Here is a 19,206-nt window from a genome sequence, read left to right on the forward strand (position 1 = left end):
TAATTCTCCAAGCACTTCACTAGAAGTTTCCACAAAACACAGTTCTCATGTCGTTGATTGGCCCATGCTATTGACATCTTCATCGGGTGGAATCTCAGGTAAGAAAAGTTACACTTTACGCTCCAGTCAGTGGCTCTATTGTTTTCTCCTACTCCCGGCAGCCTTGCACCTGTTACGAATTACACTGTTGCATTCAGCAAGAATGTCTCCTTGAGCAAGTCGAGTCTCATGAGAAAGAATTTACTACGGCTACACACATAACTCCTGGAAAAGTACAGCTTTGTGTCCTTCAGGAAAACAGCACATTGCACGTTAGAAAAATGCAGTTTAATATGAGACCAGCAGCTAGGCCCAGACCCTCGCTAAACTAAGGACTAATGCTTAATGAGCAAACTCCTAATACATGACTCTAATTATGATATGCTAAGATAAATTCAAAACATTAGTACATAATTAATTCAGCATTAATAACTTTCATTAGTCTTAGTATACATTGGTAGCCGCTCCCGTGGGCACATTTCAACACGTGCATTATTTTCTACATTAACACATTTTCTATGCAGCTTCATTACACAATATATTGTAAGCTTTTCAAATTAATATTGCTTTTAAAAGAAACACTTCAACAATCCCTCCTCTGATGACTTTTGTCATCACATAAAACCTTCCCATGAATTTTACATACTAAAATTCCCTAATCTCAATCTCTTCCCTTATTGGCTTCCCCTTTGATCTTGCCCCGAATAATTTTTCCTTTTGTTTTAATTCCCTCCTCTTATTATTTTTCGCCATCTTCAATTTTATTCTTTTACTAATTTAACATGCCACCCACAATCCAAATAAGCAAGCTATAACAATCAATATCCCCTGTATTATTTTAGACAATATCCCATGCCAAATGTTACTAAGCCAATTTCCCACTGAAGCTAATCCTTTCCCAACCTTTTCCCAAACAGCTGGTTCTTTCAAATCCTTCAAGTCCATACTATCCCTAGTCAAGTTAGTAAGCATGCTTCTAATCTCATTACTATTATCTGGTATGTAAGCGCAACAATGACGCTCATTGAGCATCCTACAAACTCCGCCATTTTTCGCTAAAAGAATGTCTAAAGCAAGCCTGTTTGAAGAGTCGTAGCCCTCTCCGCAGCAAGTTCAGTATCCATCAGGAGTATAGCCCCTGAAAAGTTTGTCAGCATGTTATCCACAATAGTAGACAACTTTCGGATCTTTATGGAGTTTAAGATAACTCCCACTGAAGGAATTATCGCCCCAAATATGTCTCCTACTACACCAGCAGCAGTCTCTCTCTTTTGTCTAGTACGATGCACTTCAGACAATTTCAGAAACCTTTTCAAATCGTCAAGTTGATATATCTTTGGGAAAACTATCCCCAAATAACATGTCCCATACCATCCCTTTGGAAGATGGTAATAAGCATTAAGTCCACATATATAATAGATCCCGGGGATTGCTGGATCCTGCCCATTTAACATGAACGTCCATTTACTCTGAAACAAAAACACATGCTTACATTCACTCATTCCCGCAAACACACTATCTGCTAGAGTTAGAACTAACCATTTCTCGGTATAAGATCATGAGTGTCAGGACCCCGCCACGCAAAAGGAAATGGCATAAACTAAAGGCCCCAGAGTTTATTAACTCATTGCAAAAAAATAGTTCAGAAAACTTAAACACAAATAATAAAACTGACTTTACACACTCTTTTAATAAATGGATCAATGTTAGTCTGGATGAACTCATACCCCTCTCTAGCGCTAGAAAGCAGCTATGAAAGAAGTCCTCCCCATGGTTTACCTCAAACCTACTTGAGATGAAAAGAGAATGTAGGAAGCGAGAGAGGAAATGGAGGCATACCCAAGACGATTCAATTAAAAAGGAATATAAGAATATGATTCAAGCTTATCATACAGAAATTAAAAATGCACAGGCTACATATTATTCTGCAAGAATTGAAGCAGCAGCTAACTATCCTAAGGAGATTTTTAAGGCTTTAAAAGATTCTATTCATCCCAATAGGGAGTCAGAAATTATGGACTCCCTGCAGCAACATGTTGAGGATCTGGCAATTATTTTTCAAAAACAAAATCAGGATATTTATGTATCCTTCCCTAACACTCTTACAAGAGATCACTTGGTGATGGATCAGGAGGGTAGGGAAGAGGTAATTTTAACAAACTTTTCTCCTATTGGTTTGGATAGAGTAACTAAATTACTGGGCTCCACTAAATCTGGCTCTCCATTGGATCCGGCTCCTCCTCAGATTCTCTTTATGGGAATACCGGTGTTAGGTCCGATAATCACAAATCTTATTAATGCTTCACTATCATCTGGAACAGTACCAGACCCTTGGAAACAGACCATTGTTAAACCTCTCCTAAAAAAAACTCATTTGGATTCTAAGTTACTGATTAACTACCAATCGATTTCACTGTTACCTATAATGGCTAAACTTGCAGAGAAGCATGTACATACTCAGTTATCTACTCTTCTGGAAGAGAAAAAGATTTTACATCCCACTCAGATGGGTTTTAGGCCATTGCATGGGACTGAATCCGCACTGATTGCGATCACAGAAGAAGCAAAAAGGAGGATGGGCAAAGGAATTGAAACAGCTATCATCCTCCTAGATCTGAGTGCGGCATTCGATACGGTCGACCTTAACATTCTTAAAGATACAGTAGATTGCGAGGGATTGGAATCTCTGGAGTAGCCTTAGATGGGATTCTATCATTTATTCATGGAAGGTCCTTCCAGGTACTGGACAGATCATGTACTTCTAGGCGTACTATCAGCAGCTGTGGAGTCCCACAGGGGTCTGCCCTGAGCCCGCTGCTTTTTAATATCTATATGCTGCCATTAGCAGAGATTGTTGAGCCATTTGGGCTGAACCTGGTGTCCTATGCAGATGATACTCAACTTATTGTTTCCCTCCCCAATACTCAACCGGATATGGGGACAGCATTAGGTCCTTGCTTAAAAGCAGTTGCTGCATGGATGTTGAGAAGTAAATTGAAGCTCAATGATGAAAAAACTGAGGTCATGTTCTTTGGGCAAACAAAAACTTCATTAGCTAATCCTAGCATAACAACAGGAGTGGCCACTCTCCCGCCCCCTAAACGTCTTATTAAAAGTCTTGGTGTATGGCTGGACCCCCAACTCTCAATGTTGCAACACGCTAATAGAGTAGCTGGAACCTCCTTTGCCCTGCTTAGGACTTTGAGGAAGGTTTTAGCAATCCTGCATTTTCTTGCCAGGAGATTGTTTTTTCAGGCACTGGTAGGATCTCGTCTTGACTATGGAAATGCCCTGTTTGTAGGATCACCAAGATATGTCATACAAAGATTACAGAGGGTGCAAAATGCAGCTACACGATTGCTTCTAAAAACACCTAAGCAACAATCCATACGGACCGGAATTTCTTCCTTACATCGGCTCCCAGTAGACAAAAGGATTCAATTTAAGGCTTTATGCCATATTCATAGAGCTTTATTTAATCAGGGCCCTGAAATGCTCAAAACATTGGCATCTTTTTACACTCCGGGCAGACCTCTCAGATCCTCCTCAGCTATGCTGGTCACAGTTCCAACAGTGAAGAAAGCAAGATGGGGAGGAAGGTCGTTGTCATATCAAGGTGCTATACTCTGGCATAGTCTTCCTCTTAATATTAGATTACATTCACAAGAGATTCCTTTCAGGAAGGCCTTAAAAACCTGGCTATTTAGAGCTTAATTCCTATACGACTATGAACAGTGACAAGTCTGTGTTGCAGTATAAGCGCTACGAGGCCTCTGGGCAGTTTAGGCGCTATATAAGCAATTTCAACATAACATAACATAACATTGTCATAGTATGATTTCGGCCTAGAAATGCAAAGCTTCCCTACATGTAGTGCGTCTAAAGCTAGCTTCCCTTGTTCTCTAGTTACACCATAACCTTCACTACTAGCAAAAGCCTGTTGCTGTAATCCTTTCTCTAGTTTACCCTTCAATGCCCTTCTTCTATCTTCCGTGTGATCTAAAAAGCTTTTCTCTACAGGTGTAAGCAAGCATGTCAAGTTATTGCAGTGTGCATAAGATGTACTAATCGTTAATGTCGCCTCAAAGAATCCTTTAACTACCTTTATGCTATAGTATCTAGCTACCCCACTCAAAACTTCTATGATAGGCACATAAGAAAACACAAGATCATAATTTGAGTAAAAGTATTGAATCTCTTCCTGATCATAGAATCTTGTTAGTAACAGACTACAACTTATCCCATACGTTAGTGGCAAACAATGATAGGTAACCCCCTCTTGTACCGAAACAGGAATTTGCGTACACAGAAAACAATCTTTTGCATCCATTGTGTCAACATACTCACTCAGCAAGCAATAGAAACCGTTAGTAGATAGTTCCCCTTTTGCGTTAGTTCCCTCATGCAAATATCTTGTATCCAGCTCAAACCTCTCCCAAACTGTTAGTGCAGTGGTAGTCTCACTCTTATCCATTAGTTTCATACCCACAACCACGACCATAATGAATATCACACACACAACACCCAAACCAACACCCAAATATTTACAACGCCTACTCCCTCTATTATCCTCTCTAATGTTAGCCATGATCTGTAAAGAATCAGAAAGTGAAGGATGGTTAATTCAAACAACAACAGAGGATGGTTATAATTATTATTTTTTCTTCTCCTTTTTTTTCTCGCAGCAAAATCAAAACAAGCAATTATTTACAGCTCTCAGTTTCACTCCCAGGATCCTTGTCAATTCAGGTTAGCAGCTTGTAAAAAACGGTTTTCAAAAGTCAATTCAGGTTTTCAAAGTCTCATCCGGTAAATTCTGTCTCTTTTCTCAATTTTCTTTTCCTTTAATTCAATTCTTATGCCAATTCAGTCTTTTCGGCCAGACTCAGGTACCAAAGTACTGACCTGGAATTTCTCGATCAAAGCAAAACGCCAAGACCTCTTGTTGCCATTCAGCTGTTGTTGCATACGCCCATTCAGGACCTGCGTACCTTCTGTTTGCTACTCTTTATCTTCAACTTGCGATCACCTTGCAACTCTCCTTCACTTAGATCTTCTCTCCTGGTTGTATCAACTTCTTCCTCTATTGCATCTTCAACAACCACTTCTCCCCTTTTCACTTGCAATTCTGGCCACTTGTCTCCTTTCAGTATCTCTCTGGTCTTTGATCTTTCCTGTGGCAACCCTTCGCCCTCCTCTGGCTCTATGGTGTTTTCTCTTGATGGACCTGCAATCTGCTCAGGAGGAGTTTGGACACTCTGACTCTCTTCCACCTCAACTCCTTCACCTTCTGGGTCCGACAAATCCTCTAGCTCATTTCCATAATCGTCTGCTTCTGGGAGAACCTCCCTCTGATTAGGCTCTCCTGTTGCCTCAGTTGAGATAGGCTCACCGTCACCCCTCTGGATCTCTTCTCCTTCGTCTATTACTGGAGTGACCAAACCGTCCTCAACAGGCTCTCCTTCTGTCTCCGTTCCCCTTCGATCACTCTCCGGCCCTGAGACTTCCTTCTCTGTTGTTGGTACTTTCAACAACTCAACTTCGTCAACAGTTGGACAAGTCACCTTTTTTGTGTGACTGGCATGGAATTCCCGCACACTTCACAGCAGTAGTAGTCGTTAATATTACTTGATATATCCCCTTCAAAAGTGGCTCCAAACACAACTTCCTCACGCGTTTCTTGATGACAACCCAGTTACCAGCTTTTAGGTTGTGTCGTGGATCATTTATCGGTGGCAGGGTGGTAGCTTCCCCCTGGTGAGAAAAAGAGTGGACCACATCAGCCAGACCCTTGCAGTAGTCCAACACCATATCATCCGTGATATTCACAAGAGCATTCGCAGGCACTGCGGGCAGTCTCATAGCTCGACCCATGAGAATCTCATGAGGGGACAGTCCTGTTTTCTTGTTAGGTGTATTTATCATTGGCATTAGCACCCAAGGCGACGCATCAGGCCATTTCAAATTTGTGGCTGCACACATTTTCACCATTCTCAACTCCAAGTTACCATTCATCTGCTCCACTAGTCCTGATGCTTCAGGGCGCTAAGTACAATGCAACTTCTGCTCAATGTTCAATGCTGCACACAATAGCTTAACCACCTCGTTGTTGGAGTGACTTCCCCTATCTGATTCTAAAGAGATCGGAAACCCGAAACGTGGTATAAATTCTGTAAGCAGCAACTTCGCTACTGTGAGGCTGTCATTCCTGCGTGTAGGGTATGCTTCAATCCAGTGACTAAAGATACACACAATCACCAACACATATCTCAAACCTCCACACATGGGTATCTCAATAAAATCCAATAGCATTCTGCTAAATGGACCTCCAGCTCTACCAATGTGGCTCAAATTCACCACTGTCCCTTTCCCCGCATTCATCTGTTGACAGATGATACACCTATGACAAATCACTTCTGCAGCTTGTCTGAACTTCGGGTTAAACCAGTCAATCTTGAACAACTTGATCATGGCATCCCTCCCAATATTTGCTTGACCATGGTAAAACCTTGCAAATTGTGACAAAAGACTGTTCGGCAAGACCATTTTCCCTTCGTCTGAGACCCATAAGTCATCTGGCCTTTGTATGCATTGCATCCTAACCCAAGAATGCTTCTCATCTTTGCTAGCATGTCCCTGCAACAATCTCAACTCTTCCAACGTGTCAATCACCCTTAATGCGTAACCTGTGCATGTCTCATTTTCTGTTTCAGGTAACAATTCCCACTGATCCTTAAACGATATACAGTTCAATGCGCAGAACCTTGCGACTTGACCCGCATATCCATTTCCCATTGAAAGAAAGTCTTGCGACTTCAAGTGAGCACTGCATTTCACCACGGCAATTTCATGAGGTAACTGAATCGCGTGCAACAACTCCTTAATTCTCTCACCATTTTTCACTGGCGAAACAGAAGATGTCAAGAAACCCATCTGTGTCCATAATTGGCCAAAGTCATGGACAATTCCGAATCCGTATCAGATATCAGTATAGATAGTCACTCTCAACTGGGCAGAAGCATGGCAAGCTCTAGTAAGTGCAACCAATTCAGCCACTTGAACAGAATATACTCTTTCAAGCCAAGACGCTTCCAGGATACCAGAAATCGTACATACAGCATATCCGGCTCTCAGCACACCTACTGAGTCTCTCAAACATGAGCCATCGACAAAGATAACTTGGTCATTTTCTTCCAATTGGGTACCTTTATTATCAGGCCTCGGTTTGGTGCACATTTCTGTTACCTCAAGACTATCATGTTCTACATCTTCGACATTTTCAACCTCTGTGTTTTCATTTGGAAGCAAAGATGCCGGGTTCAACACTGTACATCTTTTCAACGTTACATTTGGTGACCCCAATATAAATCGTTTCATATTTGGTCAGTCTTGCATGTATCATGTGCTGGGTTTTAGTAGGGGTCAACAGGATTTCAACTGAGTGAGGGACCATGACTGTTAAAGGATGTCCCATCACTATGCCTTCACACTGTGTGAGGCTCTGTCCAACTGCTGCTAATGCACGCAGACAACCCGGTAAGGCTGCTGCAACTGGGTCCAAAGTAGCTTAAAAATATGCTACTGGTCGGTTTACACCTCCATGGACCTGTGTCAGGACAGACAAAGAACATGCATCACATTCATGACAAAACAGAACAAAAGGCTTCGTGTAATCAGGCATAACTAGAGCTGGAGCCCTGCACATGCTCTCTCTTAATTCAGTAAACACTTTCATTTCCTTCTCTTTCAACACTATGACATCTGGCCCTTCCTTGACTGTCAGTCTCACCAATGGCTTGGAGATGACTGAGAAATTCGGGATCCACTGACAACAGTAACCCACCATTCCTAGAAACATCCTAACATCTCTCTTTGTTGTTGGGGGGAATCCTCTGTAATAGTGCAGTTACTCTTTCCCTGGATAACTTCCTTGACCCTTTCTCTATTAGATGACCCAAGTACTTCACCTCTTTCTGGCAATATTGCAATTTCTTTGGGGACACCTTGTGTCCGTTCTTTCCCAGGTGATTCAGTAAGGCAATCGAATCATACTTGCACTCATCCCTTGTTTTGGAAGCAATCAACAAATCATCAATGTACTGCGCTAGAGTCAATTGAAAAGGCAATTTCAATGACTCCAAATCCTTCTTCAGTATTTGATTGAATATGGAAGGTGATTCCGAAAACCCTTGAGGAATTCGACACCAACTGTAAACCTTGTCCAGGACATTAAAACTAAAGAGAAATTGGCTGTCCTCATGAAGAGGCACAGAAAAGAACGCTTGGGACAAATCGATTACTGTGAACCACTCTGCATCGCATGGAATCTGGAACATAATCCTGGCACCACCGGGCAGCATTTCACCACTATGTCATTGATCTTTCCCAAATCTTGGACAATTCGAACCTTCCCACAAGGCTTTCTCAGTCCCATTATTGGTGAATTACATGGACTGTTCATCACTTCTTTCAAGACTCCCTGTTTCACAAAGTCTGCAATTAATTGCGCCACCTTTATAAGGACATCTTACGCCGTATGGTACTGCGATACCTGGGGGAACACAGCATTTGGCTTCACACTGACTTTAACTGGTTCTACTCCTTTTATCAGTCCTACGTCTTTCCTTGTCAAGTCCCACACCTTCTCTTGGACTGTTCCTTGCAAGTCTGCCGGGAGATCAGCCACTGTGAACATCAGGAAGAAGTTAATCAGAGGATATTCCTCGTCTGTAGTCTCCGTTTCAGGCTCTGAAACCTGCTCCTCTTCCCCTTCATCATCACTGTTCGTCTGAACCTCAATTCCCTCATTGGAACAGGTGATTGAACACCTTGTCTTACACAATAAGTCTCTTCCCAGTAGGGACACAGGACTTGAATCACAGACCACAAACCTGTGCAATCCCTGAAAAGTGCCAAGCTCAAACTGAACCGGATCTGTAATCGGGTTTGTCAGGAGTTGATTTGCCACTCCTACTACCTTGACTGTACGCCCCGAAAGGGGCAGTTTTGGAACCTCTGCACTTCTGACTGTAGAGCGTGTAGCTCCTGTGTCAACCAAGAACGAAACCTGGTGACCCATTACCTTCCCCTGAACATATGGCCCTTTCTGATCTACCTCTAAGGACGCTGCAAGCCTACACTCCTCGCTATCTGAACTCTCATCCGACCATTCATCGTTTATTCCATTCTCACCACGCAATAGGAACTGTTGCACTGTGTTATTTTGACTCATTCTTTGACCTGTGTCCTGTTGAGGAAGCATCACCTGGTGCTGTTCCATTGGTGCTAAAGGCACTTGCATTTGCTGTCTAGGTACCATGGGAACCTGCTGCTGCATTTGTTGCATCTGCATCGGCTGTATACGTGGCATCTGCACCTGCTGCATGAGTTGAAAACCCTGCATCTTATTCATGTTGTTCTGAAAGTTCAGATTAGGACCTCTCAGCCTCGGTCCTTTCACATTTTGAAATGCACTGACATCATTGCTTTGTTGAACAACACCCTCCTGCACCATCATCGGGCACTCCCGTTTCCAATGACCCCGCAAGCATGACAAGGTAACATCTTCATTCCCTGCACATCGTTTTGAACTACTACAGTGTTCAAATCTGGACTTCTGTTCACAAAACCTCCTTGACCTCTGCCTCTTACTTGTGCCTGAAACATCCCGTTTCCTTGCGGCTGTTGCACCATCTGCTGTAGACAACCTCCGTGCATTCCTGACTGTGCTGCCTTAATTTGCATCACCATCGCTTTCTCCTTCAACTTTCTCAGCTTAACTCAATCTCGCCACTTCAGTACTTCGCATACTGCAACACCTCATCAATCGGCTTCACTTGCCAACAAATCAAGTGACTCTTAAACATCTGGCTAATCTCAGGCCTCAACCCTTCAACAAACCTAAACACAAGGTGATTCATGTCATTCGCCTCAACAACCTCTGTACCACTGTAGTGCTTGAACGCCTTCAACAACCTCTCATAATAGGCATGTATCGACTCCTTGGCTTCCTGAGCCGTCTGATCAATCTTTTGCCAATCAATATTCTTCGGCAAAACTCTTGAATTCAAAAACTCGATCACCTTGTAGTAATACTTCATCACCGCGGGAAACGGTGCTCCTATGATTGTGGCCCTTGCCGGTTCCTCCGTCGGCCGATCCACACCCCTCTTGTACTCAAGCCACAGGTCAGCTGGAACTATGATCTCAAAGAGAGTAGTCAGGTCTTCCCAGAGACATTTCACAAGTTTCACAAACCTATCCGTCTGCTGATACCACTCTATTGGCTTCTCCCTCAGCCTGCCTTGGAAAGTCATTTGTAAATGATAGAATGTCACCTTTAGTCCACGGCACATGGACAAGAACCCCTCCAGCCGTCTCTCTCATTGGTAACATCTTTACTGTACCGGTATCCTGTAAGGCTTTTGCTGGCTGCTCTAAGCAGCCACTTTTCCTCTTGTCTCTTTTCTTCGCCCACCTGCCTTCCCACTTTTCTAAGGCACCCCAAACTTGTGCACTCTGCAGTATTTCCTTGAGGTGTGCCTTCATCCCAGTAGACCTCATGTGCTCAAAATCCTTAGCTGCAAAGTCTAACCTGTAACTCCTCTTCAAATGTTTGGTATTTTCTAAATCTATTCCATATTTATCTGCCAAATTTGCCAACCTCTGGTGCACCCTGCTCACTTCTTTAGTTATCTTTGGACATAAGTATCTCAATTCTGCTTCCGTGTATGATTCTAAACTGTTCACTCCCATGCTCCCTTCAACAAGTTAATTTGCCTCCATGCCCAACCTCACAAAATTCAGGTACTCTTCTCCTTCCGTTCTCCCTGCTGCTGCAGGAGTAGACTGTGGTGAATTTAACTAGTCTGACCAGTCATTCAGCTGTTGGGCTGTCAAACCCTGTAGTGAGATATTCCCAGCCTGTGCTATAGGTGCCTGCGGCATGTTCACACTCGAGATCTGCGGAGTTAACAGTCGCGAACCTGTCTGTCTCATTGCTTCTGGAGGAGCCCCAATCGGACTGAAGTCTAACAAAGACCTAGATCCTTTGAACGTTGGTTCCATTGGAGACATCCCTTGAGAGCTCCCTACGAACCCTCATCTTGTCATCTCTTGAGTCATTATCCCTTGGTCGCACACATTAGGTTTCGCCTGCGCATACAATGGTACTGGTGGACCAACTGTAATGGGCAAAGATATGGCAGCTGGCGTCTGCCTGCTTCCCAAAACCTGTGGGGTATTAACTCCCATGTCCTGGTTCATTATTGGTGCCATGGCTGACTGCGGTCCCGTGAGCGAAGTATAACTCGGAATCATTTGCTGCTGTACCTGAGGCAGTAAGGATAAAGTGGGATCAGTCGGAATCAGCTTTGGTCTCGAGTATGCCGGCTCTGTCGGCACCATCAGATTTGTGGTAGTCGCTAAGATTGGGACATCAGGGTAATTGCAGCTGAGATTGCATACCTCATACACTTATCATTATACTCCGGAGTCTTAGACCACGCAGGGTCTGTACATCATCAACAACCACGTGGACAATTTTTTAGCACAAAGCGCCACACTCACATGAAGTTCGCCGACTTCCCTACTCTCATACTGCGGAGTACGCACACTCCTACTAAAACATCATCATCTGGCCTAAAATCCTCACAAACCTCACAATTCACCTGCGGTATGCATAAGCTGTGCAAGCATAAACCCTACTTCACTCACGCTATCACTAGAACGCCGAGAACATACTCAAACTCCCTTCAGCAAGCTCTGAGATTCCGGGAAAGTCATTCGGGACTTAGGGGCACATCATTTCTCCAATTTGCATCATTGAAAAAGAACAATTTTCCCAACACCCAATTTTCAGATACACCTTGCTTACTTCCAAGCAACGCCCATCAATTTCTACCAGACCTTTTGAACCATCAACTCTATCAAACCGTAGTCCCTCGTTCTGAGGCCCCAAAGGGCCAAACCATCCGCACTGCTACAAAAAACTGTTATCATCCGTGATCTTTCGTACTGGGGCCCCAAAGGGCCAAACCGTCCTCTGCTACAAGAAACTGATAGCGCGTCAGAGCCTTGATAAGTAAACTTACAAGGAGACACGCCTAGGTCGATAAACCTTTTGGACCACGTTCAGGGACTTCCCAGTATGAGATGTCTTTTGGCATCACAACTCAATAGATCAATATCTCAATGACAATAACTAATCATCAAGCTAACCAATAACCTTTAATGAGGGTCAATAAGTTGAACACACCATGACCTTTCAGTCGTAAATAACCACACCAGTTTAGTTAAGTGTTAGGATATTTATTTCCCTATTAGTTACAATTTAAAGTCATTTCTGTTAATCTCATTAGCAATTCATCTCATTAGTAACTCTTCAGATTTGCAATTAGGACGCAATTAATCAATACATATAGAATATTCATTCAGTATTAACTCGTCACCAATAAAAGAAACTTAGCAAAGTCTCAGTAGTGCATGATTCAACAAAGCAAGTACTCAGTCATTTCTCTATTTGCGTACGATATTTGTGAATTCCTTAACTAACCTCTAATTAGCATCAGCATGTTGGGCTTCACGCAAAACATTTTAGCAAACACAAATTTGGAAAACATCTAACTATGGCCTAGAAAGAAAAGGCAAACCGACAATTACAATTTTGCATCAGATAGTTACCCATCCAACAGATCAGCAAACAGTGTCAGTCTTCGTCCTCAGGACATCAGTTGTTTTCATCATCAGCAAGGATAGAACAGGGCAAAGTCTCAGTATGGCATAACTAAGGAACGAGAGCTTCCCTCATATGGAGGAGAAGTAAATATCAGGTAAGGAATAAGTAAAGGATGATTTAGAGTATCGGGACAAATAAACGGCAAAGTCTCAAAGGAATGGCCCAAATGGCTCCGTAGAATGGCAAAGGATGGCTTGGAATGGAATGTCCGATTTCTCCTCAGATCATGCGGTTAAATCAAAACTGCCTAATTTACTCCTAATTCCTCATTGGATAATAATTGGTGCATTGTTATCTCTGTCCAATAATTCTCCAAGCACTTCACTAGAATTTTCCACAAAACACAGTTCTCATGTCGTTGATTGGACCATGCTATTGACGTCTTTATCGGGTGGAATGTCAGGTAAGAAAAGTTACACTTTACGCTCCAGGCAGTGGCTCTATTGTTTCTCCTACTCCCGGCAGCCTTGCTCCTGTTACGAATTACACTGTTGCATTCAGCAAGAATGTCTCCTTGAGCAAGTCGAGTCTCATGAGAAAGAATTTACTACGGCTACACACAACTCCTGGAAAAGTACAGCTTCGTGTCCTTCAGGAAAACAGCACATTGCACGTTAGAAAAATGTAGTTTAATATGAGACCAGGTAGCAAATGTAGTTTAATATGAGACCAGGTAGCTAGGCCCAGATACTCGCTAAACTAAGGCCTAATGCTTAATGAGCAAACTCCAAATACATAAGTCCAATTATGATATCCTAATATAAATTCAAAACATTAGTACATAATTGATTCAGCATTAATAACTTTCATTAGTCTTCGTAAACATTGGTAGCCACTCCCCCCCGTGAGCACATTTCAACCCGTGTATTATTTTCTACGTTAACACATTTTCTATGCAGCTTCATTACACAATATATTGTAAGCTTTTCATATTAATATTGCTTTTAAAAGACACACTCCAACAGGGTCATATACAATTTCTTGTGGATGTACCAAGAGATTACAGTGGGTTTACAGCACACCCATTGCCTAACAATGGTTGACTTTATTGTCACTCTCATTTCCTTGCTTCTTATTTGATGCCTTACCGTGTCCATCTTGTGTTTGTCCTTCTCCAGCAGCATAGCCTCTTTAACATCTGTAGACTTGGCTGGCCTATAGCCTTCCACTGCTTGTCCAAACACTCCATGAGCGTGCAAGCGTTTTCCAGGTCTCCCCTTGATGTGCTTCGCCTTCCCTGCCAAATATCTGCTCCCGTTCTCCCAATTGCTGTCTCCCTTATGTTGCAAACTCTTTCTCGTGTGCTTCCTTCTACCAGCCCCGCCTCCGTGATCCATGTATTTACAAATAGAAAAAAAAGTTAAAAAGCTCTGATTGTATGGTAGTGGAATGGATTGTTATACTTGCTTTTCTGTACATTGATCATTTACAACCTTTTTTGAACGTTCTGTCTTTTTTTTAGTTTAAAAAACATTTGTCTGGCTGTTACACGGACAACCTTTGTTAAAGGCGCCTTCCCATCGGTCCAGCATATCGTAGTTGATGAAGCTCAGAATTTTCGTCGAGATGAAAGTGACTGGTTTGCAAAAGCTAAGGAACTTTGCAGCAAGCCTCAGAATCCTAGTGGGCCTGGTGTTCTCTGGATATTTTTAGACTACTTCCAAAAATGCCACCCTTTTGAAAATGGACTTCCGATGCTTAACGAGCAGTATTCAATGGAGTGGCTAACTAAAGGGGTTCGCAATGCCACGCGGATCTACAGCGTCATGATGGACAAGATGGTTGACATTGTTGGAGAAACAAGTGGAGGCTCACCTGCTCTTCATGAACATTTGAAAAGTTTACTAATCGAAGCAGATTGTGCTCACGAAATTCCAGGATTTTATGATGAAAAACATCTAAACAGGGACGAAATGGCTCGGTATGTGGCCAAAGCATGTTATTATTACCTCCGAAAGGGCTACTCCATGAAAGATATTGCAATTCTATGCAACACAGAAAATGATATCACAGCTAACAGGCACATTTTACAAGTACAGATGAGAAAACTGAGATTGGAGCTCTCTTTTATAAGAGCAGATGATAGCCAAGGGCAGGGTATTGTTCTGGACAGTGTGCGACGTTTCTCTGGCCTGGAAAAAAACATAGTGTTCGGAATTCATCCAGTTCCTGTACAGCGTGAAGTTGCTAGCAACATTTTACTCTGTATGGCATCCAGAGCAAATATGAGACTTCATATTATCTATCTAAATTCGCCATAGAGTTAAGATCAGGGACATTTCTTCCAATACTGCAAGTCAGGCAAAAACGCTTTTAGGAGGCACACTGAAAATGCAGCACAGGTAAACCTAAAATGGCCTGCTCAGAGCCAGAAAGCACAAATCCATCCCTGGGTGTTGGATAATCATATTTTGTTATTTGCCAATTCTGTTTATGGGGACGGTACCAGATAGGTTTGTTACACTGGGGGTGAACGAAATACGTGATGAACCAACTTAATTTTTTTTAAACTTAATGAAATATTTTTTTGTCTTTTATTAGTGGGATGATTTCCATAGGTTTTTAAGACTCTACCACATATATTTAGCCACATCTCCAAAACTGGGAATCATTGGTAAGACGCTGTTATAATTAATGGCAGTTTGTGGGGCTTTTGTGTACTTTGGGTACAAAGGGCCAGATGTATCAAGGTTTTTTGCATTCGCAAACGGTGCGAATGCCCGTTTGCGAATGCAAAAAGCCAGTTCAGAATGTATGAAAGACATTCTGAATGCAGTATTAAGGAATCGCTAAAGTAGCGATTCCTTCAAATTGCGACCCTGTTTAGAGAGTCGCAAATTGTGACTCTCTAAATAAAAAATCGCAAATAAGGATTCCTTATTTGCGATTTCTTAGCACATGCATGAAGCCATTCCGAAATGCGATTTGGGCATTTAGGAATTGCTATTTACCACCAGGTTGAACCTGGTGGTAACCATGTGCAAAATTAAAAAATGCATTTTAAAGGCATTTTTAAAATGTACATGTAAAGCACACATGCCCTTTTGGTATTTACCCCCTGAGAACATCCCTCTTGAGAGGTTAACGGGGGTCCCATGGATACCCCCGGCATTTCCCTGCAGGCGAGTGCAGACCGTCACTACACCCACCCGCAATGGGATCTCTAACCCCTTTTGAAAGTGCTGGGGGGGGGGTTGCCACCAGCACAGAGAAACACTAAGCAGCTTTTAAACAGCTGCTTATGCTGCCCCAGTGCACTGCAAGTTCACATCTGCCCTGATGGCAGTGTATTCTTCATAATAGGCAACACTTTCCCTGTTTGCACTCATTGCACATGCTTAAAGGCGCACTATGGCGCAAACTGGGAATGTGTGCCCTTTTGTAATAAGAGCCCTAATATGCTTAAAGCATATGGGCCAGCTGACTGTAGCAGTAGGGTCTCTATCTCCTTCCAGAGTTTAGTGCCCAGTATCTCTAACTCTGCGAAGATTATGTTTTGTGCAGTCAATGAAGCATGGACATTCCCCATGGTTCGTGAACTACTGTCATTCTCAATTATTAACAAGCATTGGCAAAGCCAATAGGTTCCATCCTGCCAGCAATATACCTGCAGCACATCAGTCTTAGAAATGGATAGTGTATAATCAATATATGAAAGTGAAGTGTCATTTTGCATAATGTTGAGTAGAGCACATTTAGCCTGCGATTTAATTCCTTGAGACACACTGTTAGCTTAATCTCATTGGAAACTGTAGTACCTCTATAAAGAACACTACATCAGAATGCATTAACCATCCATAACCGAGCTACCTCTCGTTGACTTCATGCTTGTCTTTGAACCTGTACAGCATGCCACTGCATTTTGGATAGGTTTGGAGACCTTAAACCAAACCCTAACAATCTAACAATAAGCTTAACAGTAAACCTTGCCCTAGGATTAGCCCTACGGCTTACCCTCACCTTAATCCAAGCCTATCTTTAAACCTAACCCTATCACTTTACCTGAGCCTAGCTTTCATCCTGCACCTAGCACTTAGCCTTACCTTCTTTTACTTATAATTCTCTGACCTTCACACTGGCAATAAGGGACCTTTGATGTTGGTGTACGTATTGTCTAGTGGTGTCTTTGTAGTGATATTCCTAGTGCTTTACATTTTGCACATGTATTAAGAATGTACAATACTGTTTATTGATTTGTGGATTGATTTCCTAAAACAAACTTAGAATTGATAGTGACAGTGACCAGATGACTCAACTGATCAAACCACTGATGTCAGTACAGCACATTTACTTTCTATGTTTGTTTAAAGTGCTCAGAAAATTATGTACACCAGTTTGTAAATTCACTGGTAAAAATGTATGATGTATAGCTTCTAAGTTTTGAAGAGCTGATGTTTCAAATGATAAAAAAATAAAGCTGTTTATGCATCCTCAAGAATCCTCAAATGTATTTTTTTGTCTGCTTGGTTTTTGTTCTCTCTCTCATAATTATTTTTCTTTCAGCCATTTAGCAGAGACCCTCATTTTGTTCGCTTTTGCTCTTACATGGCTTCCTTTTGACTGGGTCCCCTTTGTCACCTCCTGTGGCAAAACAGTGGGTAAGCCTGTGACCATTACATAAAGGAATCATTTAGCAGAGGCCCTGTTTTACTTTTGTTAGCTTTTGTCCATTGCCAGCATGTCTTCCTTTGACCTTGCCCTTTTGTTTTTGCAAAAAATCATTGGTCTTACATCTCAGTACTAATAGATTGAGTCACATGCTTCACAAGACTGTATCTAAGTGAACAGTTATCAGATGCCAGGACTTTACATATAGTGCATCAAAATTAGTAACATTTGCATTTAAGTATATAAACTATAGACTCAGCTGGGGTTTATTCTCGAGGGCTGGGGAGCATCCCGCCCCCACTTCCAGCCCGGTGTGAGCCACGCAGGCAAAAATAAAATGGCAATGAAACATGCTGGGCATGTACTTTTTTGCCAATTGGCAGCAGAGGACAGAAGCAGGGCTGACTGTATGCTCCAAAGTGCCCATGTCCCTTTGGCTTACTGTGTTACGCCGGCCAAAGTGACATGCACACTTTGAAGCTCTCCACTCAGCTGTTGTTAAGACTGCTGGGTGGAGACCAGGCACAGGCCTCCAGGGCCTGTAGGAGTGCCTGGCCAGCCGGCACCATCCAATGCAGGCGCTTCTTTCATGCTGGTTAACACCATCAGAGAAGCACCTGTATTGGTTAGGAGAGCTCTTCCTCCAGCAGAAGAACACTGGGGATGATGCGCAGCCTGTGGGTAACTGTTGTTTTATTTTATTTTATTTTAAATGTGTAATGCACGTAAGTGTGCAGTGCATGTATGTGTAGTGGTTGTGTTTATTTTATAGTTAGTATGTGTTTATTTTGGGCTTTTAGAGGGAGGGGGTATTTTATTTTTGGCTTTTTTGAGTGAGGGGTGATTTATTTTGGGGTTTTGGAGGGAGTTTTTTTTTTTTTTTGCGTAGTGGTGGGGCACTTCACTCACCCCACCACTTTCAAAGGGTGCCAGCCACCCCTGCATAGAATAATAGTTTGGGGAGAGGAGTCTATAACTGAGCCTTAGTGAAGTAATAGGGTCTGTTTCGCAGCAAGGCAGACAGGCACTGTTATGTAATTAATTATGACAAGTTGATGCTTACCAACACAGTGAGAGGCTTAGCACTTGAATACAAGCTGGGGGTAGGCAGGGAAGGGAAGCAAGAAGGCAGTCCCAGAAGAGATTGTTAGTTATGCCATTCACGGGGGTGGGGGAGGGAAGTGGGGGCAATCATCATCAGAGAAAAGGATCTTATGTTCTTGGACAAGTTCATCCCACAGGGCAGTGATTGCTGTATGGTGAATGCCACGCTTCTCCTTTCTCCTCTCTGCATAGGAGGGGAAGAGGGGGCAGAAGACTTCCAGCGCTTGGTCTTGTGATTGTCTTCCTTGCAAGCAGGAGGACAAGGTCGAGGAACCTGGTGGTTGGTTTAGCCTTCTTCGGTTGTGGATGAATACCCAACCAGTATAGCACCGGGGGTGTCAGGGATTGATATTTCAGTAACCTCAGTTGGAGTACTCAAGACCGCAGACCAAAAGAGTCTTAATCTCCCTCAGGTCCAGAACATATGTGTCAGGTGTGCAGGTGTATTGTGACATCTAGGACAGCAGTTCTTTACCTGTGGTCCAGGGACCCTGGGGGTCCGTTAAGGCTACTCAGGCGTTTCACGACTGCTTAGAAAAGTAAATACTAATAATAGATTAATAAAGTGTACATAAATAAAGAAGTAACATTTAAAACTGAAAAATTAGCATCCTCAATACTATTTGTCATACAGTGCAAGAGCGCCAAATATAGTACTTACTGAATTTAGAAAAACTTCAACTTTCGCATTAAAATTAAAATTGTGATTTAAAAAAAAA

The 19,206-nt window shown here is 42.6% G+C and overlaps 1 protein-coding gene across 2 annotated transcripts in view; it reads left to right on the forward strand.

The window, feature by feature from the left end:
• Positions 1-17,224, forward strand: part of LOC138286463 (schlafen family member 13-like) — a 240,303-nt gene extending 223,079 nt beyond the window's left edge. The window contains exon 5 of one of the 2 annotated variants that reach the window (XM_069226749.1): positions 14,238-17,224. In XM_069226749.1, coding sequence (XP_069082850.1) covers positions 14,238-15,036 — 799 coding nt within the window. In that variant the 3' untranslated portion in view covers positions 15,037-17,224. The remainder of the gene's footprint in view (positions 1-14,237) is intronic. The other variant, XM_069226750.1, reaches the window with a different exon arrangement.
• The last annotated feature ends 1,982 nt before the right edge of the window (positions 17,225-19,206 follow it).

The sequence above is a fragment of the Pleurodeles waltl genome, chromosome 3_2, assembly GCF_031143425.1.
Source record: "Pleurodeles waltl isolate 20211129_DDA chromosome 3_2, aPleWal1.hap1.20221129, whole genome shotgun sequence".
NCBI classification, from domain to species: Eukaryota; Metazoa; Chordata; class Amphibia; order Caudata; family Salamandridae; genus Pleurodeles; species Pleurodeles waltl.